Raw genomic sequence first — 27,251 nt, 5'->3', positions numbered from 1 at the left:
GCGACCTCCCTCAGGCATACAGTATGCACCGAGTCCGAGACAACCAACCCCACCATGTCGCGCGACCTAGCGAACGTTAGATCATAGGTCGCTTATCGATAAAACCCATGTTGATTGCGTAGGTAGATGCCTATTAATCAACAACTCAACAACCGTCGTCCTGATCCGTGGAATACGGGCAATTAAAAACTACAAGACCCAGCATTTACAAACGTGCCTTGGAAGGTGGCCCGCGGAGCCTAGCCAGAATGAGCCACCAGCGCTATCCGTCGATGGACCCCGTCAAAGAACCGCATTCGGTCTCTCTCAAAGTACTACGGTATAGCTTCATTGAGAGTCTGTCGCGGCAAGATGACGTCCTGGTTAACATGAATCTCGTATAGGCTATCGAGGCCATCCCTGGTCGCGCAGCACACCCTAGCCGCACCCTCCGAACTACAGCCAACCACGGGCGCTGCACCAGATGACCTGGTTCCCGCGTCTCTCGCCTACCGGTCCACCGCCGGGACGAACCCGGACCCCTTCTTGCTCACACCGATCCTCAACCTCCCGCCCTCGTTTGGGTCTGCGTACGTAGGCGAGACATTCAGCTGTACACTATGCGCGAACCAAGACATCCCGCCCGAGCCTCCCGCGACGGCGCAGACACCAGCGAAGGTGCAGCCACAGAAGAAGTCGATCCGAGACGTTAAGATCGAGGCAGAGATGAAGACGCCCGGATCAGCATCAGCTCAAAAGCTCCTCCTGGGTCCGCACGGCGACGACGGTACACCAGCTGCAACAGCAGAAGCAACGGGGGCGGCGGCAGATGCGGCGGGCGCCGGCGGCGTGGATCTCGAGCCGGGCCAGACGCTACAGAAGATTGTGAATTTCGACCTCAAGGAGGAGGGGAACCACGTGCTCGCCGTCACAGTCAGCTACTATGAGGCGACGGAGACGAGCGGGCGGACGCGGACGTTCCGCAAACTGTACCAGTTTGTCTGCAAGGGGTCGCTCATTGTGCGGACTAAGGTGGGCCCGTTACCCTACAATACGGCAACGACGAGGAAGGTGCCCAAACCAGCGGAAGACGACGAGAACAAACAGCTCCGGCAGAAAAGGCGCTGGATCATGGAGGCCCAGCTCGAGAACTGCAGTGAGGACGCCATGCAGCTCGAGCGGGTGGTCCTGAACCTGGAGACAGGGCTGCGGTACCGCGATGCCAACTGGATCGTAAGCGAGAGCCCGCGGCCGGTGCTGCACCCGGGCGAGGTCGAGCAGGTGTGCTTCGTCGTCGAGGAGGATGGCAAGGGCAGCGCAGTGGTCGAGGACAGCGACGGGCGGGTCGTGTTTGGTGTGCTCGGGATCGGCTGGAGGACCGAGATGGGCAATAGGGGTTTCTTGTCTACGGGGAAGCTGGGCGCTAGGAATACGCGATGAAGAGGAGGAGATCCGCCCGAAGGACATGTCGGGCGAGAGGAAGCCGGCGAACCGTTGAAGATACCCCCTATTTATAAATGACAACCAAGACAGGACAGTACCCCCTTGAACATGAACTATGCGCCTGGGGGTTTCAATCATGAGGACATGCCACGAGTGAAACCGAAGACTGTTGAAGATACTCTCTATCTACGAGCGACGACTGCCAACCCAATACCCTTCACATGAAGTTCGCGCCTACGAGCTCTTGATCATGCGTCCCACGATAACCGGTTTCTGTATAGCTTGGCTATGCTAGGAAGTGTTTAGACCCAACCATTCTCATCTACCATTCTGGACTATTTGAACCATCTTGTAGATTCGGAGTACGAAACAACATGTTAATGTATGCTTATCTATAAGATCGAACAACGCCAAGGAGTGAGGCCCGATCGATGTGCGCCACTCTCCTCGAAGAGGGAGTCTGGGCCTTATACATCTCGACCTCAGACGGACCCTCTGCAGTTTGGACACCGCTGTTATGTTCATTTCTATCTCGGTATCCAACATTGGTCTTGCGACTGGTTCGTCGAAGATGGAAGTATGTTGGCTGCTAAAGAGTTCATCTCGAGAAGTCTTATCAGAGTCAAGGTTATTTGATCTCGCCGTATCCGCAACACTCATCGCCCTTGTTTCACTGTGACTCACTCTTCGTCCTTTATTGTATCCATTGCACATGCCATCCATCCTTACATTTTCTTCATTTCACATGAAGCCACCGAAACGCAAAACCCTACGAGGCTGATTGATAGATTGATGTATATCTCCGAGGCATACCAGTCGAACTCAGTTTTGTCGGGGCCGTCGCAACGGTACCTAGTCCATCGCCCAAAGTCTACTCGACAAGGTTTCCGAGGTTATTACCTCAGCTGCTCTTTTTCCGAAGAGGTATCGGTCCGAGCCATAACCATAAATGCCCATTTCGACCACGCCTCAGCTGAGCTTGACTGTTGGGGAGAAAAAACAAGCGTACGACTCAACATGCATAAGTGTAATTCCCCTCGCTAGGTATATTTGTCACATAGAGTAACAGTTGAACTTGCCCCTCCTGGGTAGTAGACGGGGCGGAGCCAGAGCCAGAAGAGCAGATTCCCGCAGCCCGTATCTGGTGAAGCAGGACGTCTTTGCTTACCCCTTGCCCTTTCGCCCATGGTCGTCGTTCTTTGCGCCATGCAGAGCTAAGTAAGTCCCACCCGTCCCATCGGGACCGAAACGGCAGAACACGTCTCTGTTGTCGTCTCTCGATTTTTTAGCAAGGATGCCATGATATCAAAAAATACCTGCAGATCCAAACGGGGTGGCTTGGGCCGGCCTAAACCTTGAAAGAAGGAGCTGGAAAGATGATCAGGGGGGAGGAGGGGGAGACCCCAGCCCCCCGTCCAGCTTGGGCTCGTTATTTCTTGCTCATTGGTTACCAGACCAAGGGGACGAGGGAAAGAGTCATTCAGTTAGCTTCGAAAGTAAAGTGTGTGTCGGTTCGTGTTGGGCTTGTGTTGCAGCCCGCGTCGGTACCTGCGTTGCACACGCATCCACGACGCCTGTAACCCTTACATCGTCAGCAGGGCCGGGTTCGAGGAAGGAAAGCAAAACGTGGTTTACACGTCATGACGGGGGAACACAGGTCTGCGACTGACTCAGTATTCGGTTAGCCGGAAACTCGCTCCCTACATAAACAACAACAGTAACCGCGTCGGTGTCTTTCATGCTAGCAGCCGTTGGGATGGGAAAGGTAGGATTCGTACTTGATGTGCGGACGCGGCTCCGTTTGCCATGACTCGGGAGTGAAAAGATGGATGTTTCAGTTTATTCCCTTGCTCGCGACCACTCGAGTGGTAAGTACCTATCGTGTATGTATGTTGGTGGCTCGTCTGGCAGATTCTGCAAATCCGCAGTCTCCTAAAGGGCATCACCGTTACACAGTAAAATATATGTGTCTGATATGGAAATAAGCACCATGGCTAGAACCTCTCCCTTTGGTGATTCGTGAGGACTCAAACCCGGCCTTCTTGAGAAAGGTTATATCCAGCAGGACATAAAGTCGTGGGCATCAGATCCCGTTAGCAACCAACCCAGATGGCATTCCGTCAAGTGCTGTTATGCTTGCTACATGGAAGTATCACGTGTCTCCCGGCAGGGTAAATGCATTGTAATCGTTGATGGATCATGTTGCTGTCCCACAAAGCAGGTTGACGTGACGCAACCGGGGATAGCCCTGTTCGTCCCTGGTTCCCCTGCCCGTCTGCTGGTTACACACTGGATTCTATACAGCGATCTAGATTGATCTGTCGCGTGAAGGTGGCTTAGACAAACGAGACGTGGCGCGCTATACTGCTCCCCTCCCAGCGGCCGGCATGGTCAGAACAAGATTGGCCTTCCCTCCTTGAACGTCTGTTGATTATGCTGACCCCGTTATCGTGGCTACTGAGTATATGCCTAATGCTATGACTGGGTATGCTTCCGGCATCCATTGCCTAACTGCTTGCCTGTCTGCTTGCTTACGTATTTGCCTTACTTTGGATACGCACTTGCACATGCATACTTGCCGTAGTTATCGAATGAAAGTGACAGGTCGCCTGCCCCCCATGCTTTGCTTCCGTCGGATCCGTCTTTGCGTTGCTTGGCTGGCAAACATGCCGACCCAAACTTCAGATCAGGTAATCTCTATACTCCTCCTTGGGCCTGCAGAACGGGGCCACAGAATCTTCGTTCAGGGGCAGATATTGGGATTGGTCATCGTACAGTATCTATATCAGCAAACCGCCGATCGCCCATTATCACCTGCAGCTGCGGATCTCTGCCCCCCTCGCCCAGGTTACAAGAGCTCAGGCGCTCTTTCGAGCCTGCCCACGGACCATTCATGCCCATGGCTAGAAAGTAGGGGTCGTTGAGGATCGGCGAGGCGCAAATACGTCACACTGGCCCGCGCAGCGCATGCACTGAAGAAACACACCCAGCAACCAGCCAGTGAGTGCTTCTCTGCCTGCCTGCCCAGCCAGCGGTTCCTACGTATCTGGTTTTAGGTATTCGTGATCGCTGCCCAAAATCTCTGCCCAGGGGGCATGAAATCTGTTTACCCCTGGCTAAACACAAGCTACTGATGGGAGATTTCCTTTCATTGCCGATGGCCGGACCGTCCTACTTTAGAACCGGTTCTGCCGTTGGGCGGTGGTGGCCACGCTATGTAAGTACCTAATAAACTTGCTGGGCCAGTAGGCCAGTAGGCCAGGCACCAGGCACCAGGCACCAGGTCTCTCCAAAACTCACCGCTTCCTCACTTACCCTCTGGACTGGCGTATTTGCTCCGAACATATGATGTCTAGTAGATCAGACACAAGGCAGGCTGCTCCTTGGTTCGAATATCACATACATATTCGGACCTGGCTGATCTGCGAGTCGCCAGATTGGGCTTGCAGTACGGTGGGTTGATATGTAATGGGCCAAAGGAGGCATCTGAAACATACAGCAGCGGTTGCTAGCCAAGTGTATCTGCAGTGGCGTGCTTACTTGGATTGGCCTAGTCGCTCCAGTCGCGCTCTTTGCACTGCACCGCTGACGGCCGGGCCTGTTGAAACATAACACTCAAGTACTGACAGACGGGAGAGATTGATTGACTGCATACATGTATCATGTCACATACATACCAAGCATGCATCCAATTGGAAGCAAAAAGAAAAGAAAATGCGAGGGATGGCAGTCGCGGCCGACTTCGCCTTCATGCTCTCGATCGTGGCCTGAGCGCAATCCCTGAGATACCGATTTAGATTTCCTGACAGATGCTGGCTCCTGTCTCGACGATGGCGAAGGATGGACGTCCACTTCGACTGTAGCCATCCCCACTCGGGGGCCCCTCCAGGCGGACCCCATATTGCCCAGTACCCATGGCAGCACCGAGAGAGAATTCGCCAGGAACCAAGGGCTAGAAAGAGACGTTTACTCCGGGAGCGCGCGCGGCCCAAATACGAGAATACCTCGTTCACCCGTCCGGGATGAGGAGAAAGAGGGTGCAGTGCAGTGCGTTGTTTGCGCTGTACGTAAGTCCATGTAGGTTATCAGTTATGCACTGTAAGCTGCCAGTGTGTATGTACATACATGTAGGTATGTACGCATGTAGGCCACCGATTGGGAAGCAAACCCACGTCGGCGTGCCTACCTGCCTACCTTGTCAACACATGCACACACACACAGCCAGGAAAGGGGATGGACGGATCAATGGGTGGCGCATCGGGTATTTTGATTTGGTGCTCGTTTGGAGGCTGAATCATAACTGTCAGGCACAGAGGCACAGAGGCACAGAGGCACAGAGGTCGAGAGGCTAGGCTAGGGAACAGAGGCTAGGGATATTAATATATTAGTTGCCTTGGCTCGAGTATTGCCCGATGAGGAAAAACGCCGTTGCGCCAGCCAACCAACGTGCGCGGACGCCAGTAGTATCATATGTTCAATTCCACATTCTTTCCATTCCATCCACACCCAGACACCCCCCTTCGTGGATTACGGGCAACAAGCAGGTCGAGAACACTTCATTATCATCGTCGCCGTCGTCGTGTGCGCGTGTCTGTGTGTGCATGCTGCTTACAGTGCCTTGCCTACATTCATACCATACTCTTACCATCCCAGGCCAGGCCAAGACCCCAGGCCAATTTTTTTTTTCGTTACGGCCCTCCCTCGCCATTACAGTAGCCGTGCCGATGACCGAACGTAACCCAACGTGGGCGCTACGGGCATTCTTGGGAAAGCGCTGAAGCAACGGCGCTGAGAAGCAGCACCGATCGACAACGGGGGGATTTCCTTTAGTTCTTTTAGTGACAAATTGGTAGGCTACGAGTTTTAATCTAGGTAGGGCCACAGGTACTGTAGGTAGCATCCAGCACGGGGTTCAGCAGTCCCCCTTCTCCGTTGTTCAGGGGGCACAAGGGGGGGTAAGAAAGAGAGAAACGAGTGAGAAAAAAAGGCACCGATAAATCTAGGAGTGGGTGGGTGGTGGTCTACTGGCTGCTAGCGCGAGCGTCCCTTAACTGTTCCATACAGTACAGTTGAGAAGACTTTCCAGGGGCTGAATGGACAGAAGGAAAGATGGGCGGACGGGTTGTATTTTCTCTCTCTCTCTCTACCTTATGTATCTTTCTTGTTTACATACTTATTCATCCCTTGAATGACTGGTTGCTGTTGTTTTTTGAGGTTGTACAGCACCTGAGAGAAACCATACCGTTCGTAGAAGGAAGGGGATGGTTTCCGATTTGTCGATTGTCTCGATTGGCAGGCATGCCTGTCTGAGTTCGGACATGCCTATCGGTAGAATGTGCTTTGGCTGTCCACCGGCTTCTCCATTGATCTATCCACACATCACACACAGGAAACGTACCTACGTGTAGATTGTATGCATCGAATGGATCACATTGAAATTCAAGACACTCTTCTTCCCCCTCAGTGTCTGTGCAGCTTGTTTCTGTTCCTGGCAGGTATGTATGTAGTATATACATGTCGTTAGTTCGCCCGTCGCCTCGGCGTATATAACTCTCCAACTACTTACGTGTAATAAAGAGAGGTGTCACTACTTCGTATTGTCCACCAGGGGGGCACTTATGGATGGATGCCCATGAGCAAAATACGAAATATCGACAGTACGTACAGGCTATTGAATGCATGTACATGTAGCTAATCATAATAACGTCCGGAGGCACCAGAGGCACCAGAGGCACCAGCGCAACCCAATTCACTTCACGATGCAGCTAAAATGCGAGCCTGGGTGCAAAGTTGCACTAGCAGAGCCCAACTAACAGCCAGGGTGCAGGGGGTCCCCAGGGCCAGCCAGGGCCGGCCAGGGCCCAAGGACGGGAATGGGATGAAAAGATGAAAGCCGCATCAACTCAAGTCGACTCAAGTCGACCGCTTTCGCACACTCCACCTCCTTCTATCAAACCTGGCTGGGTTGCTCGTTCAGGCTATCGACTCACAAATTATCCACCTGCCCACCACATCCCTCGGTAGCACTACTATGCGCATGGGCTGGCGGGCTTTGGGTTGGTTCGCCATCCATGTTCGTCCAAAGCAGTCGGAATTTGCTGTGGTAGTAGCAGGTCAGGTAATGTAATGTAATACTGTAGCGGTTTAAGTTGTACTGTCTGTATGTACCGTTCCCCCTACCCAGTCCCAAAGGAGGTGGTGGTAATGTGTGTGTGTGTGTGTGTGTGTGCGTGTGTGTGGTGTGGACTGATTTCGCTGGACGACAAACCTCCCGAGTTCGATACGCCCACTCTCGCCTCGACTTGCACTCCCTCCCACAGCAAACCCCCCAGCTTTGCTGCTCCTCTGCTTTTGCTTTACTTTACTTCAATACATTGATTCATTCTGACCCCTAAAGTCTTTGATTCAGTCATTGCACCTGCACCCAGGCCGTTGTATTGACGCATGCGCAACGCCAACTCCCACTCCTTGGATACCAACGTTCCTGGCCACTGCTGTCCAATCGAAGAGAGACCGGCTATTCGAGGCCCCAACGACGGACGGCGGCACCACCACCACCAGGGGGATTAAAAAACACAACTGCTCCTGAATGGATGCAGGCTAAAGCTGGGCGTGCATCAAAGCCGCATGAGAACGTGGAAAAGTACTAGAGTACTTGAACTCCCAAGACTTCACTCACAAGCTGCACCCCTTGTGTGCAAAACTGCAAACGAAAACGAGACAGGGCAAGCGAAAACACCGAGATAGAGGTTCCTTTAGCTGTAACAACTCTTGTGACTGCCGAAAAGTAACAAGCCTCCCCTTTGTGACCGCCATACTCGACAATCCTCCAGTTCCTCTTCCCGACGGCGCTTGATCAACTTCCATCGTCCAACGACAAGACAAACCCGAGACGAGTCCTCGTTCCCCTCTATTGCACCGCATTTTGCCAGATGCCCACTTGGCTGCATCGGGCTTGACGATCCTATTTCGATTGCTCCTCACCTGCCTCGCCTGAGGGTTTTATAACAATCCGACTCTCGCCCATTCCTCCTGTTCGTGGGTAGCAAAGATTCTTGCCCCAAGGAAAAGGTCCTCGGGTTCTCTCGACACTAGCCACCCTGAACCATCCCACCGTCCCTGTTGCGAGTGACGCCCACGAGGATCAATTGCCATTGCCCGGACGCTTTTGCTGGAGCGGGAGAACGAACGCCAAGAAGACCACACGACATATTCGAATGCTTCTTCCATATTAACCATTTCGCACATTCTACTACTTGGTCAATCTTAACTGGCGGTGCCATTCTAGGGCAGAGAGGGAGCTGACTCTCCCCTCAACTTGACATGCGATGGAGGGCAACGCTCCGGCTCCGCTTGCCGATTACTTCTGGATCGCAGGCATAGAGACGATTTCGTACCAAGATTTCCTCCCACCACTATCCGCGCCCACTCAGGTCGACTCGACAATCACCGAAGATGGCGAGCCCGAAGAAGACGAAAGCCCCATTCGCGACAGTATCATCGGAAGCCCACCTTCCAAAGTCACTGCCCGCCATTCGAGACAGGGCTCCGGCCAGAACTTGGGCAACCGGCTGTCCAAATCATCGATGCATACTCTAGAAGAGATGGACGGGAACACGAGGAGTAATAGGAGCAGCGCCACGATCCGCCCGAACCCAACTCCCGGGGCCGCCAATAATGAAGGACTGGGGAACTTCCTGGGTGATTTTGATTTTGACAAAGCTCTCTTCAAGTTCGCAGCCGAGAGAGAGAACTTCCTCGAAGACCTTAGCTTCAGCGCTGGCGCCAAAACGCACTCGCGCCCGCCCATGGTTAACCCAAGAACCGAGCGGATCAAGGCAGATGCCAATGGGCGGATGAGCCCTCTGAAGAGCATTCGTGGGAGTATTCGAGGGAGCTTAAGGCGCGGTATTAGTTTCAAGGATATGAACAGTTTGCGCAAGCAGCCATTAGTCCCGAAAGCTGGTATGAGCCCCCTTTACTCCCCTGCTTTGGCCAATACTTACGATCGTGACACCGCAGCTTCGATCCGCACGACTAAGCGACTAAGTAATTACAACTCCGTTATACCGCCGCCGGAGCCGCTCAACCTAGATCCAGACATGCACCCCCTGAAACGACGCTTCGAACCCGAATTACTTGATCGGTATCCTCCTCGCGATGCGACAGCGGAGCTAACCAGGAGAGGCAAATTCCCGGATTACGTGCCCATGTTTGCCTTTCCCAACGATATACAGATTGTCTCCTCAGACGAGCGTCCTCGGTCAACCTGGCACGGCTTCACAATGACGTCGGATGACAATTCTAAGATATATGGTATCACCGTCATTGTTTGGACAGCGGTGCCGGCCGACATTGCTGAAGATATCGAGAGAAGATGTGAGCAGTGGAGACAGAATCACATGACAGAGGAAGAGCGAGAACTCGCCGCGAGCTTAGGTGCACGACTGGCAGCCGAAAGGGCACACCTCTCCCAGCTGCTCGCTAAGCTGCCAACTATCCCGTCTGGATCTGCCGCCCGGGACACTCTGGATGAGCAGATCAGCTCAGTCGAAGAGAAAATCAGTCTGATGACGGAAATGCTGAGACCCCTGAGACATGGCGCTGCTTCCAAAATCGACGGCTTGACCGCGGGCGAAAGCGGCCTTTGGACCCCGCGCGCGTTTGGTATACTCGGGAGAGATCTCCAGTAGACTGACTTTCTGGAAAGATTGGCTGAGAGCCGTCATCGTCCCCATGTCGGACGGTGCTCTGCTGCGTGTGCCAGCCACTTCGCCGCGGGTGGGCAGATGGCAACCCCTCGAGCGGTATATCATCAACCTGTGCGCCGAGGCTTTTAGCCCTCTGTCGTCCAAGACTCAGGTCGAGATAGGGGTGCGGGAGCTTCGACTATATGCGCGAAAGGAGGCAGAGAACGAACTTCCTCAATCTCGAAGCACAGATATCTATGCCCTCTTCCGATCGCTGTCTCTGGAGAATATCGTTGCACTATTTGAGTACACCATGTCCGAATCGCGCATCATCTTCCTCAGCTCACATACAGCGATGCTGCATCTTGCCTGCCATGCTCTTGCCAACTTGCTGTATCCTATGCAGTGGGCCAGTATCTTCATCCCCATTCTCCCGGCCCGGCTGTTATCTGCGTTAGATGCGCCGTGCCCGTACATCGTGGGCATTGAAAGGAGATACGACAATATTGAGCTTCCCGAGGATGACTATGTCCTGGTAGATTTGGACAGAGACACAATTGATGCCACCTCTCAACCTCATCGGCTGCCGAAGCAGATCCGGCGCAAGTTGATGTCTCTGCTGCAGATAGCAGCTCCCCACAGTCTCCGCTACGGTGTCCCTACCGGACCACCCCCTTATGCGATGGAATCGTTCCCATACGATGCGTTCTCGGCGGAGAATCCTGCCATCTTTGATGAAAGAGCCCCTCCGAGCACATTAGGGAAGTGGGTTGCACAAAACTCTTCGACATTTGGAGAGCCTAACTCGACGGACACGCCCAAGGCGCCGTTATTCAACGCGTTCAGTCATGCCAGACCAGTTGCCCCTGAGCGCCCCGCAACCAGCAAGTCCAACAAGACTAGTCCCCCAAACTCGGTGTCGCCAGTATCGGTTAGCTTTTCGCAAATGCCCAGTACGCCCATTTCCAGGAGTGACTCAGGATTCGCACTTGCGGCAACGCTTAAAGAGAAGCGATCTGCCGGAAATTTCGAAGAAAAGGCACGTAGAAGTTCATCGTTCGGGCAGCCTCCCACGCATCGACCTAACATGTCTTACCTCAACGGCCACCAGGCAAACCTCTCCATCTCGGCTATCTCGGTAGACTCCAAGTCTTCATACGGCGGTTATGCACCTTCTACGTACGCGCAGTCTACCATCGCAGCCTCAACCATCATGCCGAACATGCTGGTACAGCCTGTACACGATACCGAGACTACCGTGTGGGTCGAGGGTCATTGCTTTGATTTCAATCTCCAGGATAGCACGTCGCAATGCTCCATTTGTGATGAACGTGCAGAGGGTGATGGAATTTATAAATGCCAGGGATGCCTTGCGGTGTCTCATGGACGTTGTCTAGGCTGTGTCTCGCTCGTCTGCCCAGCTGCCTTCCATGCCGATAAGGTCCGGGCTGCTTTCGTGCGCTGTCAAGCGAGTCTTCTCTACACATATCGAAAATACCTGGGCCGGCCAAGCAAGGATCAGAGAAATGCCGGTCAGTTGTATGCCTTCGACATGAATGGTTTCATCAAGAGCATGCCATATGATCAGCAAGAATATGGTAGCATGATGAAAGAAACACAGCGTAAGCATAACATACCCCATAACACTATCTTTGAGGACTTTATCACTGACATACTGGACAGTTTTCAATGAGTTCGTCCACGAACGAGAACTTAACCCTGCTACAAACCCTGCTATCCGGCTCTTTGACGAAATAATACTGGCAAAGAAGGCAAGAGGCAAGCAGGGACTCACCACAGGACTGTCGAGGCTTGGCACCATCAGGGCATCCCACGGGCTTTCCCACTCGATTCCAGGGATGCATGGATCGTCCAGGAATAGCAAGACCCAAAGCTACCTGAGCGATACAAATGATCATATCTGGAGGACGGCTTCTGTGCCACTGCCGAATGCCAAGTTTGACGGTGATTACAGGGCCATCACAACACGGATACCCAGCAAATTGGACCGATCGTTGATGAAAGAGCCTCGGGCCATTGAGGGCGTCCCGCGACCTGAGCAGCGCAAGAGGGGCTTGATAAGGAAACAAGTTCCCAGTATGATGATGGGCAACGGTCCCGTGTCACCAGTATCGCCCAACGGCTCCTGAAAATACACATGCAGAGCACTGCGGTCGATCGGGTTTAATAGATCCATCGCGGGCCCATCTCTAATGCACGCCGCCATACTTCGCAAAGCAAAATCGATTCTGGGGTTTACCTGTTGTTGTTTTCTTGATGCTTTGAAACAACTGTATCTTGTACTACTACTACTATTACTACTACAGCGAAGCTGATGATGCGCAGTGGGCCCCGGCCAGCCCTACGTAGAGAGAAAAAAAGGGAGGAGGGCTTATGCTTGTTTTGTGTCGCTTTATGCGAGAGACATAGATGTACGATGGTTTTTTATTTGACTGTTTCCCGGTCATGGCGAACATTTCCAAAGACGATCCGATGTAATGTTTACCTACCTACACCACCCACTCGCCTTTACACAGCTCGAGTCTGCGTAAGGCAGAAAACGACGGGGGTTTCCGAATGCGTCTCATATTCACAATATTGGGAGTTGTTGGGTTATGGGAGGAGCACATATCAAACTTTGATATTTTCTAAGGCATCTTGTTTTCATCTGCTTTTCACGACTCGGGGCAGTCTCGTCTTACACCATAGAGTTGATGAAGGGCCGCGACAGATCAAGTGATAGATCGATCTGTGGACCCCTGGGCATGCTAAATAATGCGTCGTCCGTTGTCTGTTGGGGTTCGAGACAGGAGAGCCCTTAATGATAAGGGGCCTCCAAAGCCAAGGAACATATAGAAGGAGAGGAAAGAGTGAGCGGGCGTGGTGGGGAAAGTCACTTGAATAAAGCTGGGACAGATCGTTATCATCTGGGCGATGGTTTTCTGGGGAAGTAGAGTAGGGAGAGAGGATCCCAAAGCGTTGGCCCGTGAGATAGAGCGCAAGAATTCAGACAGCGCAGCGTTTGGGAGTAATGTCTAGTCATACTTTCAATGGTATGTCGAGCCTCGTACTGGCTGTGACAAATACAGAATCTCGGCTTAGTTTACCGCGCAAGTAGTTCTTCTCTTGTGGGTTTGAGTATTCCCATGATGGTTCATTTCTTGCTTTAATGTTATCACATCAAAGGGTATTGTGAATCAACGTAGCGGCTTCCGCCAGCATCATACCCTATAAGTACCAATGCATCTATGTATCTCGCTGATGCTGGTGCACACGGGCTTCTGCGCTCTCGCTCTCTAGTTGCCGGGGTAACTTGTTTTCTTCTCGCTCGCAAACTCAGCCATAGCAAATGCTTATGATCCTATACGTTGCTTCCGGCAAATATCGACGCTGGCCCGTCAAACGGTACGGAAACAAAACAAAAAGTTGGATGCCGTCCCCCCGTCACGTCATTTATCAGTTTTTACATCCGTTTATGAGCCACTGGGACCGCCGCCGCCGCCGCCGTCTTGCGGTTTAGGTTTAGGCTTTGGCTGCTTCTCGTACGCATTCGGGCTCGGCCTCCTCGTCGGTTTCCTATTGCCTCGCCTCTGGTGGCGCCCGTCGCAGTTCTCGCCGCCGTGGTCGTGACCATCATGATCGTCGTGTTTGTGTCCCCTGTTCTTCTTTCCCTTGCTGCTGCCCTTGCCCACCCGGTCCGCGTCCCCCGGTGGCCCCCGAGTCTGAATCCGAGTCTGACGAGGACGAGGAGGAAGAGTCGTCCTCGCTGCTGCTCTCGCCCACCTCCCGGGGCTTGTGGTAGATGCAGCACACCTTGCTGCTCTTGCGGCCCAGGCCTTCGTTGTCGACGGTGCCCTCGGCCCACTGCACGCGCGGGCCGCGGTCGCTGGTGCTGGGACCGCCGCGGAGGCGCAAGATGGGTTCGTTGGTCGTCGGGTCTATGGTGACGGTCTGAGAGGTGGTTCCGGGGGCGCGCTCGTTGTTGTTACCTCCGCCGCTGCCGCCGCCGCCGGGGCGCTGTTGTTGTTGGTGTTGTTGTGGATTTGAACTCGACATGTTTTGTTTGGCTGTGTGTTCGTTCTTCCTTGCTGCTAGGTGGAATCCCTTGGTGGGCAGGGCGGCGTTTGAATGCCCTCTATGGGTGGGTGGTCTGTACTAGTATGTAGCTCCGAAGACGTCGAGTGCGGGCAAGGCTTATCTAACAGGGTTTGTTTGTGAAGTGAACAGAAGGAAACAGAGAGAAGGAGTGTTGCGGTGACAGTGTGTTGCTCAACGGAATCGGGTTATGCAAGTTAAGTAATTACCTAACCTTAAGAGAGAGAGTCTCGGGGTTTGCGACGGGCAGTTTATCTAATCGACATCGCGGGGTGAATTGCCTTGTTCTTTTTTGCCCCGCGTCATTGTCTGGTTTTCGGGACTGGATTTAAACATACTTAGGCACCTGAGGCAGGCAGGTGGAGGCTTGGCAAGGGTCCTGCTGAGACTGGACACGACACTGGACGATCGGGATCAGCAGGAGCTAACCTAGTCGCTGCCTAACCCAAACCTTAGGTAGTGCGTACAGACACTGCAAGTACCTTCCCAGGCTTTCACTGATCAACATTCCTACTTCACAAAAGTCCAATTATTTGTATACAGTCGTTATTGTCATGGTCTGTTTGTTGTACACGAGTTGAGCGGCGATGTGGCACATCAGTCGGTCTGCGCCCGTCTTATACTCTTCTCCAGCTTCTTTTGGCCCTTCATGCTCTTTCGGGGCCGCTTCCTCTGCTGGGCTGCCGTGACCAGAGGTTTGTTCAACAACCACCCGTTCAAGGGCTTGCGGCATCCGATGAACCTGCCCTCGGGGCTGTAGACGTCAACGATGGGCCAGTTCGGCTCATCGTCGGCCTTGATCGGAACAGCTGCTACTCGGGGCGGTACGTAGCTCTTCTTTCTTTTGCTCGGATCCTCCGCGATGGCCTCCAGCCTTTCTAGCGCAGACGGTGCTTTCGTAGGTTCCGGCTCTGCTTCCGCTTCCGCCTCCGCCCCCGCTTCCGTTCCTGTCTGAACCCGAGATGATGATGATTCCGACTCCATACGAGATAGATCTTCTTCAGCTGCCACTGGCCTGCTGTAGAGATCCTTCTTTCGTACTTGCGCTACCACTTCCACCCAACCGACACCTTCGATGAGGATGTCAGTCGCCAGAACGCGGTAGGGCAGACGGTCGACCTTCAACCCCACGGCATCCCTCCTCGTGATAGGACCTGACCGTTCCTTGGTCACATCCCACTTGAGCGAGTACGAGCCAGCTAACTTGATCGTTTCACCCGTGCCCGGCGCTGTGATAGTATCGACATTCAGCTCGCTGACTTGCCGCTGGAGTTCGTCCGCCTTTTCGGTGGCAGTCAAGTGAGGCTGGATAGGCGTGAATGCGTATGACAAGACAATCGGCCCGGGAACACGAGGCGTGATTCGAATGAGTCCGCCAAACAAAATCGATTTGCCCTGCTTGACAACCATTTGCTCTGGCACAATGCGGGATCGCATGACCAGTGATGAGCGGTGTTCCGGCTTGACATACTTCTCCAACCCTGTTCTCTCCACTCCGGGTAAATCAATGAGCTCTCCCCGTCCATTTCCGAAAGGAACTCGGATAGGTGATGCTGTCGTTCCCGGAAGATCCGAGACCAAGGGCATTGCCGGGTATTGGCTCTCGGGTGCAGCTGGGGGCAAAAGAGAAAGCTCGTCCATGTCCTGGTCGTCCATTTTGGCGCCCAAGTCAGAACCCGACTCCTCGGAACGCCCTGTCTCTGCAGATGTTGAGTCTGGTTTGGTGACTTCCTTCCCATACATGTCGATTGAAATCTGATGGCGACTTGGGTCCCAATCCATGCGCCCCTTGGGAAAGACAGCTTCAAACAGCTGACTCTTGCCGACATTGACCTTGCCAACCATCCAACCAGCACCGCCCCGCTTCCAGATATCCTCTTTGAGCTCCTTGGTCCACCAGCTCCTTCTGGCGCTAACACAGCGAACATTGCCTAGACGAAGCTCCCTTCCCGCCCTTCCAAGAGCATCTCGCAGCACTTCTCTCAGATAAGGCACGAGCCTATCGACTTGAGGCTTGGTGGGCCCGAGAAGGTCTGATCTAGTAATGATGAAGCTCATCTCCGTCTTCTGGTTATGGAAGAACTTGCCAGTCTTGGCACGACGGTTCTTTGTGCGCAACGGCATGAGGTCCAGGAGTTGATGAATCTGAGGCAAGATAGACATGGGGAAGTCGGCGGCGTCCAGAACGTGATATACGTGATTGTACTTGTAAGGAGACTCGGCAAGAGTATCCCGAATCGAGTCCATGGTAGGATGAAAGATGGGGTTTCCGGTTTGGTGGTGCATGAGATTATGGCACCGGTCGCACAGCGGCACTTTGAGGGGCCTTTCTTGAGCTACGAACAAACATGTCAATCACAAGTTCCGGAAGGCAATTTCAAGGGAAGTAGCATACGTTCGGGTTCTGGCTGGGCTGCTAAAGTAGGAGCAATGTCTTGGACATCCAAGCCGAGCTTCTCTATCTCGGTCTCGTCAAACTGCTGGAGGACATCCCGGTACACCTCCTCTTCTTCGCGGTCTTTGATAGCCCTTTTGCTCCTAGACTTCTCCAGTCCCAAGTACCAGCGCACAGCTTTTCTACCTAAATCATAGTACCCAGGCTGGTCCGATGCGAAAGTTTGCGACAATGCGCCGCATCCTGTACATTGGGTAGGAAGGTCCCTGATGGGCACAGGGTCGGACTCAGGCACGTCCGAAGGTTCGACCAAGGCACTGTCAGTAGGCTCAGTTTGCGTCTGTAGGCAGCGGCGCTGAGCCTTCCATGACGGAAGATGGGCTGGGAAGGTCGTCCGGGGTCGTGTTAAATTATGATGATACCGGTTGCCGAAAGCCGGGCACAGAAATATAGGGATTTGAAGGGAACCGGATCGCTCAGCGGTCCTCAAAGAAGACCCGAGCCATTTGGTAGATATGGCACGGTGCATCTTTGCTTATACTTGCCTACGACATAGGGTAGGAAGATGATGTCGGTCCCTTTGACGAAGCGGATGTGAAGCTCCCAAAATTTCTGGGCTCAGTAAGTGTTATCGGTAGCGATAAGAGGGGCCTAGAGCTTAGAGCTAACTGGGGGGGTAAATGCGCCAATCCCAGCGCTGCTTCCAGCGCTAAACCCCCTAAAAAAAGATACTGGAAGCATTGGAACCACCTGCACCTGGGCACTGGCAGGATCAACCTTCGGGCCGTATTCAATCGGGGAGCTTGGAAATTTATCGATTTGCGACTGTACAGCAACCGCATGCGACGGTGACATAGCTACAGAAGCCGCCCAACCGCCACTTATTCACTGTTTGAGAGGAGCATCGTTGCTCCAATTCAGTCAAAATGGTGAACCCGGGAAAGCGTATGAACATATTAAAAGCCGTACGTTGCCACAACTGTCCAATGTCCTGGGAATAGCTTGCTAACTCGTCTCTTGCAGAAGGTAGCCCTCCTCCGAAAGAGAAGCCGGTAGCACACGAACGAAGGCGTATTGACATCGATGACAGCTGTTGAACTTACGGCATGGCCCCGGCGCGGCGATTCTCCCTCCGGAGATCTCCAGGCTGCATATGGACTTCGCTTTAAGGTGGAATGACGGACACATGGGGCCCAGGAAATTCTGGAAAACATGCCTACCTCGCCTCAAATTCTGGAATCCAGCGGTTCCCATGATCATCAACCGATCCTCGAATAACGCCGGCCCGGCCACACTCTCCATATACTTCCGCCAAGCCGCTGCCGCTGCGGCGGCCCTACCACACCCGCCGGCTCGGCGCCCAAAGTAAACTTCATAACGCCGCTGGCGCAGCAGCCGCATTCGAGCACGGCCAACGAGTGCCCCCGCGCCGCCGCCCGAGGAAGGGGAGCGCGTCGTGACCATTGAGATGAAGCACCAGCACTCGGACGCCATCCTGCAGGAGTTCCTGCAGAAGACGGGCGCCACGGTCCTGCAGCCCAGCCCCGATGAACTCAACGAGATGCGCCAGACCGAGGACCTCAAGGACCGCGCCGCCATCGACCGCTCCATCATGAAGAAGTACATTGACGACAAGCGCGCCGAGGAGCGTCTGCTGGCCCGCGCGCGCGAGGAGGCCGAGGCCATTCGCCTGGCTAACCAGTGATCAACCAATTAAGGGAATGGCAGTTTAATGGGCGTTGGCCAGGGGGTCGCCTTGGTCGTGTTGGTCTTGTGAAAGCGAACGAGAACAACAGACTGAGGACAGGCATAGCCTGTAATGTACGACAAGGTGTAGAATATTGCATATACATCGTGCGTGGGCCGAGCAGAGGAAGGCAGGACGGGTCCGCACGTTTTGTACAAAAATGACGAAAATGGCATTATTAAAAAAAAGTACAGGTATATAAACCAAAAGACGAACAATATTCAACCAACCAGCAAGGGCCAAGGCATGTAGAGAGGCCGAATGTAGATGACCTGCAACAGCGCGAGGAATTATTTGTGTGGCTGGAGAGGACATACATTGATAAGTTCTATCCATCCCTTGAATCGCTGCCACAGTTTCAGAAGAACCGTATATATAAACGTGGAATGTCACTTCGAACCTTCTCATGATTTAGGTCTTTGTCGTTGGTAGAATATTGCATATAATTATTCGTATCTCATACTGCGTTTCTCATGTCTGTATAGATCCATCCCCATCCGTATTACGTTTACAAGGATGACTCGACACCCTTCTTCTCTTCCCCTTTCCCCTTTAGACTGATACAGGGACAAAATAAACCATACTTTAAAACTCCTTACAAAAGAGACGGGCCAGAAAGACAGTCTTCGTTTATGACCGGGTATCGTTTCCTCCGCCTCCTTCTACTTCCACCGTCTTATTGTTGTTGGGTATAGTATGGTTCTAAACCTCCGTCTCGACATCCGGCTCGCGCCCGTCCAGGGCCCCGAGCTTAGTGACGCGGCGGACGGCGTACTTGGCCTCGTCCTTGGCGAATTGAATGTTGCGCATAGGCTTCCACTGCATGAGCCCGCGGTGCTGACGGTGCAGGTCACGGCTCTTAGAGCGGTACTCCTTGTACGCCGTCACGGGGTTCTTGCTGCTGCTACTCTTGCGGCTGTGACTCGAGTTGCTCGTCTGGTTCGTCGTCGCCCGTGTCATCGCCGACCCCTCGCCGCCGTCGACGCTCGAGCGCGGGTTACTGCCGGCGTATTGGGACGAAGAGTTCCGACGGTGGCCCGCCAGGTCCTCGTGGGCCGACCCTGCTGTGTCGCCGTCGGCAATGCCCAAGTCCGTGCTCTGGTGGCGGACGCGGACTGGCGACATCGGATCGCCATGGCTCGAGTCCTCGTCCTCGTACATGTCCTCCACTTCATCGTCCTCCTCGGGATCGCCAGGCTGGCCGCCCATGAACTGGGCCGGGTCTTTTCCAAAGGCGCCGCTCCAATCCGTGCCGTCCTTGGCGAGCCACTTCCGCTTCTCCTCTTCGCTGGCATTAGCCAAGACGTCGCGACCCTGGGTCAGCGAGTCATCATGCAGCTTCTGGATGACCGGAGGGAGTTCCTTAGACACATCCTCCTCTCGGACGCCCTCGGCGTAGCAAGCCTCCCAAGTCTCAATGGTCTCTCGCGAGTCGTTGTCGCTGACAAACCGAAGATGATCCCGGTCGGTACCGGCCTTGAACTGTGCTCGGAACCGGAGGCGGCCAAGCTCTTCCATCTTGATGTCGGGGATTGACTTGAAATTCTCTTCGGTGATGAAGTTCTGGGACAGGCGCACACCGTTGTTGCAGCGGAAGATCGGGATGTCAAACTCCTGGTCCTCACCGTCAACAATCTGCGACAACCACAGAGCGGCGTAGACATCGACATGTCGTCGGCCGCTAGAGTGGAACTCGAAGAAGATAGGCGACCGGTAGCGGTGGCGAACGGGCAGTCTAGGTCTGTAGCTCTTGTCGTCGCTTCCGCTAATATCCCAGCTCATAGTTTCGCCTTCGACATTGCACTGCTCTCTCTTGATGACTCCAGAACTTCCACCGGTTCGGAGTCGGAGCTTAACCTTGCCCTTGTCGGTGTAGGTGGAAGTAATCTGGTTCGAAGTGAACTCGAAGGTGCCAACATCCCATCCAAGCTGGGGCGGCGGCAACTTCAGTTCCACAGAACGGAACAAGAGCGAGATACGGATGCGTCCAAAGCCCACTCCGCCATCCAGGGGGTACCATCGGGTTGACTAATTAGTATTAGTAAAAGCTTACATATTTCAATGGTTTTCAGTAGTAACTTACCTGACTGGCCGTTTGCAACACATCAGTGAGCTTCAATGGCACAACACCCAAGATGGGGTCATGTTGTCGGTTGCGAGAGTCACGGACCGTGACGGTAACGATGGCGGACTTCCAGTCACGGACAAAGCGCTCCGTACCGGCGTTGAAGATGGGCTTGGAGGAGACGACCTTGGTACGCGTCTTGTAAACAAGCTCATCGTTCAGCAAAACCGTGCAGTAAGGGCTCGGCAGCTTCTTGCTCGACTCTTCCTTGATCTCGCCAGCGTCCTGAGCAGGCTCGTATTCCTTGCCGCCCTTCCGCTTACCGCCCTCGGAGCCCTTGACGTTCGCAAGCTCGAGGTTGACAATCTGGTGGACGACGATGGACAGGATACCCGAAGGCCAGAGAGGGTCCGGCGGCGTGTGGATGACGGCGTCCTCCTCCGCCGTGTCGATGGCACCCTTGTCATCTTGCAGCTCCTTCTTGTCGCGAAGTTCGGCCGGCAGGTTGTGGTCCTTACCATCTGACCGGAGAGCCGCGCGGAACTGCGTCTTTCCAAAGTAGCCAACCTCCCAGTGCAACTCACCGGGCATTTCGCTGTCAGCCTTGACACCACGCAGCTTCGAGATCTGCGAGTACATCTTGCCCGGGTGTTGAATCAACTTTTGCATCGAAAGCTCGACCTTGCCTACGACATCATCGGCAGATGACCGGTCCGAATCCCAGAGCTCCATGGAGAGCTGCTCGTTGGCCTTGATGAGGTCGGTCGTGATCATGATGGCGCATGTCTCCTCAAAAACAGGGTTCAGGTCGTCTTGGATGACACGCGTGCAGTACATGGGTTTGCCAAACTTGGAGAAGCTGACAGTCACGTACGGATCGGAACCACCGCCCTCGGAGCCACGAGCGTCTTGTTTGGAGAGCCCTGTTGCCTTGTGGATGCGGATGAATACAATTCCCATGGCGTTTGTTTCCTTTTGGATATCATCACCCTGGAGCATCTTGCCCAAATCAAGAGTCATACTCTTGGGAGCCACGTACATGCTGCAAGCTGTCTTGACAGCCCAGTTGACAAAGTTGGAAATCACGGGTAGGTTGAGGATGTTGACTCCACGCTCGATCATGGGAACACAACCGGCTTGGACCTTGGGGACACCCATGAGGGTGAAGGTGACAGCTTTGAGAAATGGGGGTTCAGGAGTCATTTGCAGTCTCAGCCGCACAGTTCCTACTAGGCCAATAAGTTCGACCCCTACATATATGTATTAGCAGCTGTACTCAGTATTGGGCGACTTGGCTGGCTTACAGATTGGCAGAGGGACACCGAACAATCCCTTCATACCCAAGTAGAAGATCAGTTGCATGCCCATGTTCTGGGGGGTTGGTAGCGTTTCCACTGGACTTGGGCTTCGCATGGTAGGCAAAAGAGCATTCCAAGTTGTAGTAGTCACCACCCTCCTCATCGGCGGCGAGCTCCTGAGGGTCCTTGATCTTCTCGTTGTTCTTGTGCATCTCATCCTTGATGTCCTTCATATGAGCATCGGGAAGGGCCCGAAGACTAAGGATTCTGATAGGGTTGTTTCCCTGGGAAATGTCGGCAACCTTGACGTTCTCAATGATGCCGGGGACGGAGGCTTGCATGACGTCCTCGAGGGTGTCGGCAACACCCGAGAACATCTCGGGGTTGATCAAGCCCCAGACAACGCCGAGAAGCGTGTTCATCCACTCGACTGACTCGGGAATCAAGTTGGCAGTGGCGAACTCGCCACGCTTCTGTTCGCTCGACCACTCGATATCTCGGCCCTGTCTGACCAGGTCCTTCATCCATAGGAAGACACCAGAGGAAACGACAGCGCCCAAGGGGATCAAGCCCAATAGTCTGCCCCCAAAGAACTTCCCGATCAGGACGATGCTGATGAATATGCCAGCGCAGAGAATAGTTGCCCGCCGCTCAATGATTTTGTACATTGGGTCGTAGCTGACGCTCGGCGTCGGGTGAAACAAGATGTTCGTCTTCTCTCCATGGATCGGGACGTCTGAGGTGCTGCCCGTGGCCACTGGGTCTGGCGGGGCTGTGACATCCTGGGCTTCTCTATACTCCTCGCCAGACTGTGTAGCTTCTGTCTTGACCGGGGTCTCCTTGTTGAGATTGGCGTTTGGGACAGAGAGCTAGCAATGGAGTTGCATGTAAGTCATCTGCAGCCAACAGCGGTGGAAGAACATGAATGCAATATAGCTTACCATAGGGTCGTCGGTAGCCTTTACGAAATCGGTCTCGACATCTGTAATCTCGACCTCCTTCCCCGTCACGGGGTCAGTGACGATTCTTCCCTTTGGCTTTTTCACCTCGGGCTTGTGGTCAGTGACGCTTCCATTTGGACTGTTGCCGGACTCGATTTGAGCATCGCGTTGCCTCTTGTCGCGATCGAGAGAGGCGACGAACTCATGAATGTTCGGGACACGGTTGCGGCCGGAGTAGTGACCACCCGGCTTGTGTTGGTGCTGCTGCTGCGGCTCGCTCTCCATGACGAGTGCTGGCTTGTGGGGGCGGCCCCAGCGATCGAATAGGTATGTAATTAATTGTTTCTGATTTTGAGACGGCTGTAGTGAGTGTATCTTTCAATTGGAGACGGCGGGGTCGTCTCGTTCAGCGTGTGTCGTCGCACAACAACAGATGGCGACTGTGGTTCTCGCTAAGAAATCGCAACCATTATATCAGTTGAGCACGAGTCAGTTTCATGACTTGGTAGACAAACTATACATACCTATTAGTTTTTACGCACTTGCAACGGCAGTCGTGTGATTTGCGGATCAAGTAGGCTCAGCACAGCTAGCAGCAACTCGCCTCATAACTGTCAGCTCTTCGATACTCGTGTGGGAGTACGGGGAGCAAAAATGGACTCCGTTGAAGATGTATATTAGGAAGAATATAAGGTAGGGGGTGGGTAGCTGGTGTGCCTGTCCATGTATGTATATATCTACTTCTCGCTTCCAACAATTGAGAAGAAAAAAAAGCAAAGGGCTAAGTTAGGTAGACTGCTACTCGTGCCAAGTTGGCGGATTGTTGCATCATCGCCAGTCCGTTGAACGCGTACTTGTCTTTCAGCAATTTCGATGTATGACGTAGGTGTGGTGTTCCCGGGCTCGGGCTAGAAAGTAAACTTGAACGAGACAACATTAGCCTAGCCGGACAGTTGAAAGCTGGAGAACAAGGGGGGAGGAGAAAACAAGCTTAGCACACAGGTGGGTACCCGCCAAAGAACATACACAGCTCAAAGCTCAGCAGCTGAAAAAGAATTACCCCACGTCGCCTGGAAGCGCTGGGACGTCTAGGCACTTAGCAGCGTGCTTAGGGGGCTAGAGGGGCCTGTTCGGAAGGCCGATCTGCTGATTGCTGCCACATCCCCCCTGGCAGTTAGTCTCGAAGCAGGTTTTCAATGACACAACCACATTGATATATCTCATACCTACATGCAAGCAACCGCCCAGCCTAGCAAACAAAAGCAAAGATAGGTAGTAAAAACCAAATGGCTAGCAAACCGTTGGATTGCCGAATACAGCAGCACCACCTGGCACCACCAGAATACCATGTACATACATATATACGTGCCCTATGGATGCACTTACATCCTGGGCTAAGCGATGTGGATCAGTGCGACTGAACAACCCCTCCCCCTCTCCCTATCCCTTGTCCCACGGAGCCGATCTACGACAAGGATCTAGATTTGCGTCATTGGCGCTGAGCAAAACCAAACAACACCTGCATGCCATCGACAATCCCATCGATCAGAGTACGTGAGAGGGCTACCACACCCTACATCCTTTCATTGGCCCCGTCAATACCTGCCACTCTGTCCAGGGGCTTCGGAGAGTTTAGACCTGATGAACTATGATCCACCTGCTTGGCGTGGGAAGAGAGGATGCACGATGGTATCTGTTCATATTTGGCATGTTCTCGTCTGGCTTCGTTATAAAAAACAATGTACATTTTACCACCCCATGGTATCAAACACCGTCCGTACTCCCATCTGCCTTGCCACATGCATATAAAATCAAAACATGATCAGCCTCAAGGTCAAATTGTGCATGCTACTATATAAAATGCCAGTGTCGATTCAATTCGTTACTAGGTCAGGAGGAATCGGCGTATCCCTCCTCGATCCTGTTTCGGGGTTGATCAGCTCCGTAGAACCAAGTCGGTTGTCGTTTGTGACAGTGGACGGCGCGGCGGCGGCGGCGGCCGGAACCGTCGGGGTCTTCAGGTCCGGCTCTACACTATGCGGCGTGGTGGCTCGGCTGACCGAGGAGATGCTGCTGACGTCTGACATCTCCACATCTGGCCGCGCCGCGTCGCTCTCGGACTCCGAGGCTTCGACGCTGACCTTGAATGCAGTCAGCGGCTCAGAGAGGCGGTGTTTCTTGACAGGCAGTGCGATTTTGGGGGTCGCGACCCCTGCGGCCCTCACCGCCGCCATGGCCCCTCCCTCGTCGTCACCCTCCTCCTCCTGGCCAATGGTCCACACCCATCTGCGCTTCTTTTCCTTTCTCTTGCGTTTCTTGATCCCACTAGGACCGGGCGAAGAGATAGGGGTCTCCGTCCCGAGCCCGGCCATGCGCCTCCGCATTTCCTCAAATGGGCCAGGGGTTTGTCCTCCGTCGCGTGTCTCGTCTCCCGAGTAAGCCATCGTGAGGTCCAGAGTCATTTCCGCATCCTCTGCGATGGGCGACGCCGAAAAGGGAGACGCCTCCTCCACGAGCAGGTCGATGTGGGACTTGGTGTACTTTTCTGTCGTGATCGTTTGTGTCAAAGGGCTTTCATAGCCCACACGCCGCGCCGCCTTTTCCCTGTAACCGGAGTGATTGCCGCCTCGGTGAGACTGGTGTTCTCGCACTCGATGGGGGCAGTGGTGAATTGCGTAATATGCTGTGAATTCCTCGTGGGTGTGTATAGGGCGCCTTCAAGCTAAACCCATGCAGTGCTGTAGGGATTCCCCGTCTGCTTTGGTTTGGCGAGGACGGAACCGCTTGGGTCCAAGTATCTTTTTGCGCGAAAGAAAACACCTTGGGCCCGGAAGGATCCACGGAACCGGCTGAGAGCGGCGGCGTTGCCGTCATAGCACTGGGAAAGGCCATCTCCATGGGGATAGTCGGAGACATGGGATTGGCCGTCAGCGGCGTATCTGGATACGTTGCCGTGAATGGCGTTTGTATCCGCTGGTGAGAGTCCTTCGCATTTTCGGGGCCTGTCTGGAGTTTCAGGGCTTCGCTGAGGTTGATCGCCGTCAACGGTGTGGACTGGACCGGCGTAGATCTTTCTATCGCTGTCACGTAGACGTTGGACAGAGTGTTAAACGACGTCGGTGACCTCGGGTCCGATTTACCCAGGCTGCTGCCTCGCACATTCCGGACCGTCGTCCCTGAGGCGGGTTTGGTCTGGAGAGACAGCCGCGGTCTCTTGGCTGTGCTGGTACTCGACATGGCCGTGAAATTCAAACGAACAATAGGTTCGGGTAGGTATGCAGATGTATTATATGGGTTGCGATATGGTTTCTCGGCCCGTAGCACCAATAGACGAGGGCTCTTTTCGGGTAACCTCCCAGCCGGCCGGGATGTACCAGAACGGAACGAAGTAGAAGTAGCAGTGAGGGCACTTGAGCCGCAGGAGGACGGGCAACAGCAGCTATATAAAATGTATGTGTTGGTTCCCAATCGAAGGGATGGAGAAGCCCAGGTGACAGACAGCCCGAGTGAGGGGGTGGTAGGGTAGGAGAGTCTGGTCCTGGGCGACGACAAGCGCCTGGTAAGCAAGGGGGCTAATGCGTGATGCAACGTGAAAGAACACCGTAGACGCGCAAGGACAGGTGGGAGAAGGGACGAAGGGAGGGCATGATATGTTCTGTCACATCGAATACTGGGACTAAGACTCCAGAATGACCGGGGCCAGGCCAGTCGCTGACGAGCCGGGCATGCACGCTGGGAGGCCGTCCAACCGTTTGGTTGGCTATAAAAAGCGAGCAGGGGTGGAGGAGAGGATGCCAGGATGGTGGCCGAGGGCACAAGCGCCGAGGGACCCTGGCCTATAGCCAAGATCCTTGTCCAAGTAAGCAAATCAGCAGCAGCGCAAAGTCGGCTAACGCTGGCCTGAACGCGCATACGACCTGTTGGGACCGACCGCCTTCTTGACTGCTCGATCCTTCCGGCGTCTATTTTGGCAGGCTCCCTGTTCCCCGCACACGAGCATAAGCGAGCGTCCGAGTCGTAGGAGCACGACGGGGATGGCGATGTTTGTCGGGGCTTCGTGGCGTCCCGTGTCAATCAAATTGGATCGTTTTGGGGCAAGTCAGGTGGTGGAAGGAGATATTTCCCATCTGAGTAAGAGAGGAAGGAGGGGCACACGGCAGCAGCATTGCAAGGTGAGCATCCTTTGAGGCGCTGAATCGTCGTCAAGTGCCATGGGGCAGCATCCCAGTAATACGGATGACAGGGAGCCTGAGCCACAGGCCTGACGAATCGCAGTACGTCGAAAGGAATGCGCAGGCGAGGGAGAGCAAGAGAGAGAGAGAGAGTTTGGTCCGATATACGGGAACCAAGATCCAAGGTTAAGCATGTTTTTTTCTGCGGTGCCAATGTGCCATGGCCTCCCCCACTAGGGAACCACCCTGAAGACGAAGCATCACGAAGAGTGTCTCAAGTGCCAGGGCCCCCGATTTATTGAGTCGTCGTGGATCAGGTAGGTTAATGTAAAACGTGTAGTAATCTACAACACGAATCTGTGCTCCATCTATTTCTGGACTATGTTGTTTGCGGTGTCTTGGTCGGTCTAGTGCCCAAAAGGCCGG

The 27,251-nt window shown here is 53.9% G+C and overlaps 7 protein-coding genes across 7 annotated transcripts; 3 read left to right on the top strand and 4 right to left on the bottom strand.

Moving 5' to 3' along the window:
* Nucleotides 1–248: 248 nt before the first annotated feature.
* PG997_001116 (uncharacterized protein) lies at nucleotides 249–1,419 on the top strand (the record flags this gene model as incomplete). Its single annotated transcript, XM_066805431.1, has 2 exons — nucleotides 249–319; nucleotides 384–1,419. The coding sequence occupies 2 exons, from the start codon at nucleotides 249–251 to the stop codon at nucleotides 1,417–1,419; spliced, it is 1,107 nt and encodes a 368-aa protein (XP_066675204.1).
* Nucleotides 1,420–8,750: 7,331 nt separating this feature from the next.
* PG997_001115 (DENN domain-containing protein) lies at nucleotides 8,751–12,262 on the top strand (the record flags this gene model as incomplete). Its single annotated transcript, XM_066805430.1, has 3 exons — nucleotides 8,751–10,089; nucleotides 10,133–11,734; nucleotides 11,796–12,262. The coding sequence occupies 3 exons, from the start codon at nucleotides 8,751–8,753 to the stop codon at nucleotides 12,260–12,262; spliced, it is 3,408 nt and encodes a 1,135-aa protein (XP_066675203.1).
* Nucleotides 12,263–13,585: 1,323 nt separating this feature from the next.
* Nucleotides 13,586–14,168, bottom strand: PG997_001114 (uncharacterized protein; the record flags this gene model as incomplete). Its single annotated transcript, XM_066805429.1, has 2 exons — nucleotides 13,586–13,787; nucleotides 13,852–14,168. 2 exons carry the CDS (start codon nucleotides 14,166–14,168, stop codon nucleotides 13,586–13,588), a joined length of 519 nt encoding a protein of 172 aa, XP_066675202.1.
* Nucleotides 14,169–14,804: 636 nt separating this feature from the next.
* On the bottom strand, nucleotides 14,805–17,131 carry PG997_001113 (uncharacterized protein; the record flags this gene model as incomplete). The annotated part of the gene is made up of 2 exons (XM_066805428.1): nucleotides 14,805–16,543; nucleotides 16,603–17,131. 2 exons carry the CDS (start codon nucleotides 17,129–17,131, stop codon nucleotides 14,805–14,807), a joined length of 2,268 nt encoding a protein of 755 aa, XP_066675201.1.
* Nucleotides 17,132–17,528: 397 nt separating this feature from the next.
* On the top strand, nucleotides 17,529–18,307 carry PG997_001112 (mitochondrial 54S ribosomal protein mL61; the record flags this gene model as incomplete). The annotated part of the gene is made up of 3 exons (XM_066805427.1): nucleotides 17,529–17,567; nucleotides 17,693–17,967; nucleotides 17,998–18,307. The coding sequence occupies 3 exons, from the start codon at nucleotides 17,529–17,531 to the stop codon at nucleotides 18,305–18,307; spliced, it is 624 nt and encodes a 207-aa protein (XP_066675200.1).
* A 744-nt stretch (nucleotides 18,308–19,051) lies between these two features.
* On the bottom strand, nucleotides 19,052–22,938 carry PG997_001111 (meiotically up-regulated protein; the record flags this gene model as incomplete). Its single annotated transcript, XM_066805426.1, has 5 exons — nucleotides 19,052–20,377; nucleotides 20,433–21,589; nucleotides 21,645–21,664; nucleotides 21,719–22,581; nucleotides 22,654–22,938. 5 exons carry the CDS (start codon nucleotides 22,936–22,938, stop codon nucleotides 19,052–19,054), a joined length of 3,651 nt encoding a protein of 1,216 aa, XP_066675199.1.
* Nucleotides 22,939–24,527: 1,589 nt separating this feature from the next.
* PG997_001110 (uncharacterized protein) lies at nucleotides 24,528–25,890 on the bottom strand (the record flags this gene model as incomplete). Its single annotated transcript, XM_066805425.1, has 2 exons — nucleotides 24,528–25,368; nucleotides 25,430–25,890. The coding sequence occupies 2 exons, from the start codon at nucleotides 25,888–25,890 to the stop codon at nucleotides 24,528–24,530; spliced, it is 1,302 nt and encodes a 433-aa protein (XP_066675198.1).
* Nucleotides 25,891–27,251: the final 1,361 nt, after the last annotated feature.

This window comes from Apiospora hydei (assembly GCF_038363865.1).
Source record: "Apiospora hydei strain CBS 114990 chromosome Unknown utg000002l_segment0_segment0, whole genome shotgun sequence".
In the NCBI taxonomy this organism is placed as follows: Eukaryota; Fungi; Ascomycota; class Sordariomycetes; order Amphisphaeriales; family Apiosporaceae; genus Apiospora; species Apiospora hydei.
Note: the sequence above shows the minus strand (reverse complement) of the source record. Positions and strands in the feature narration are given on the sequence as shown.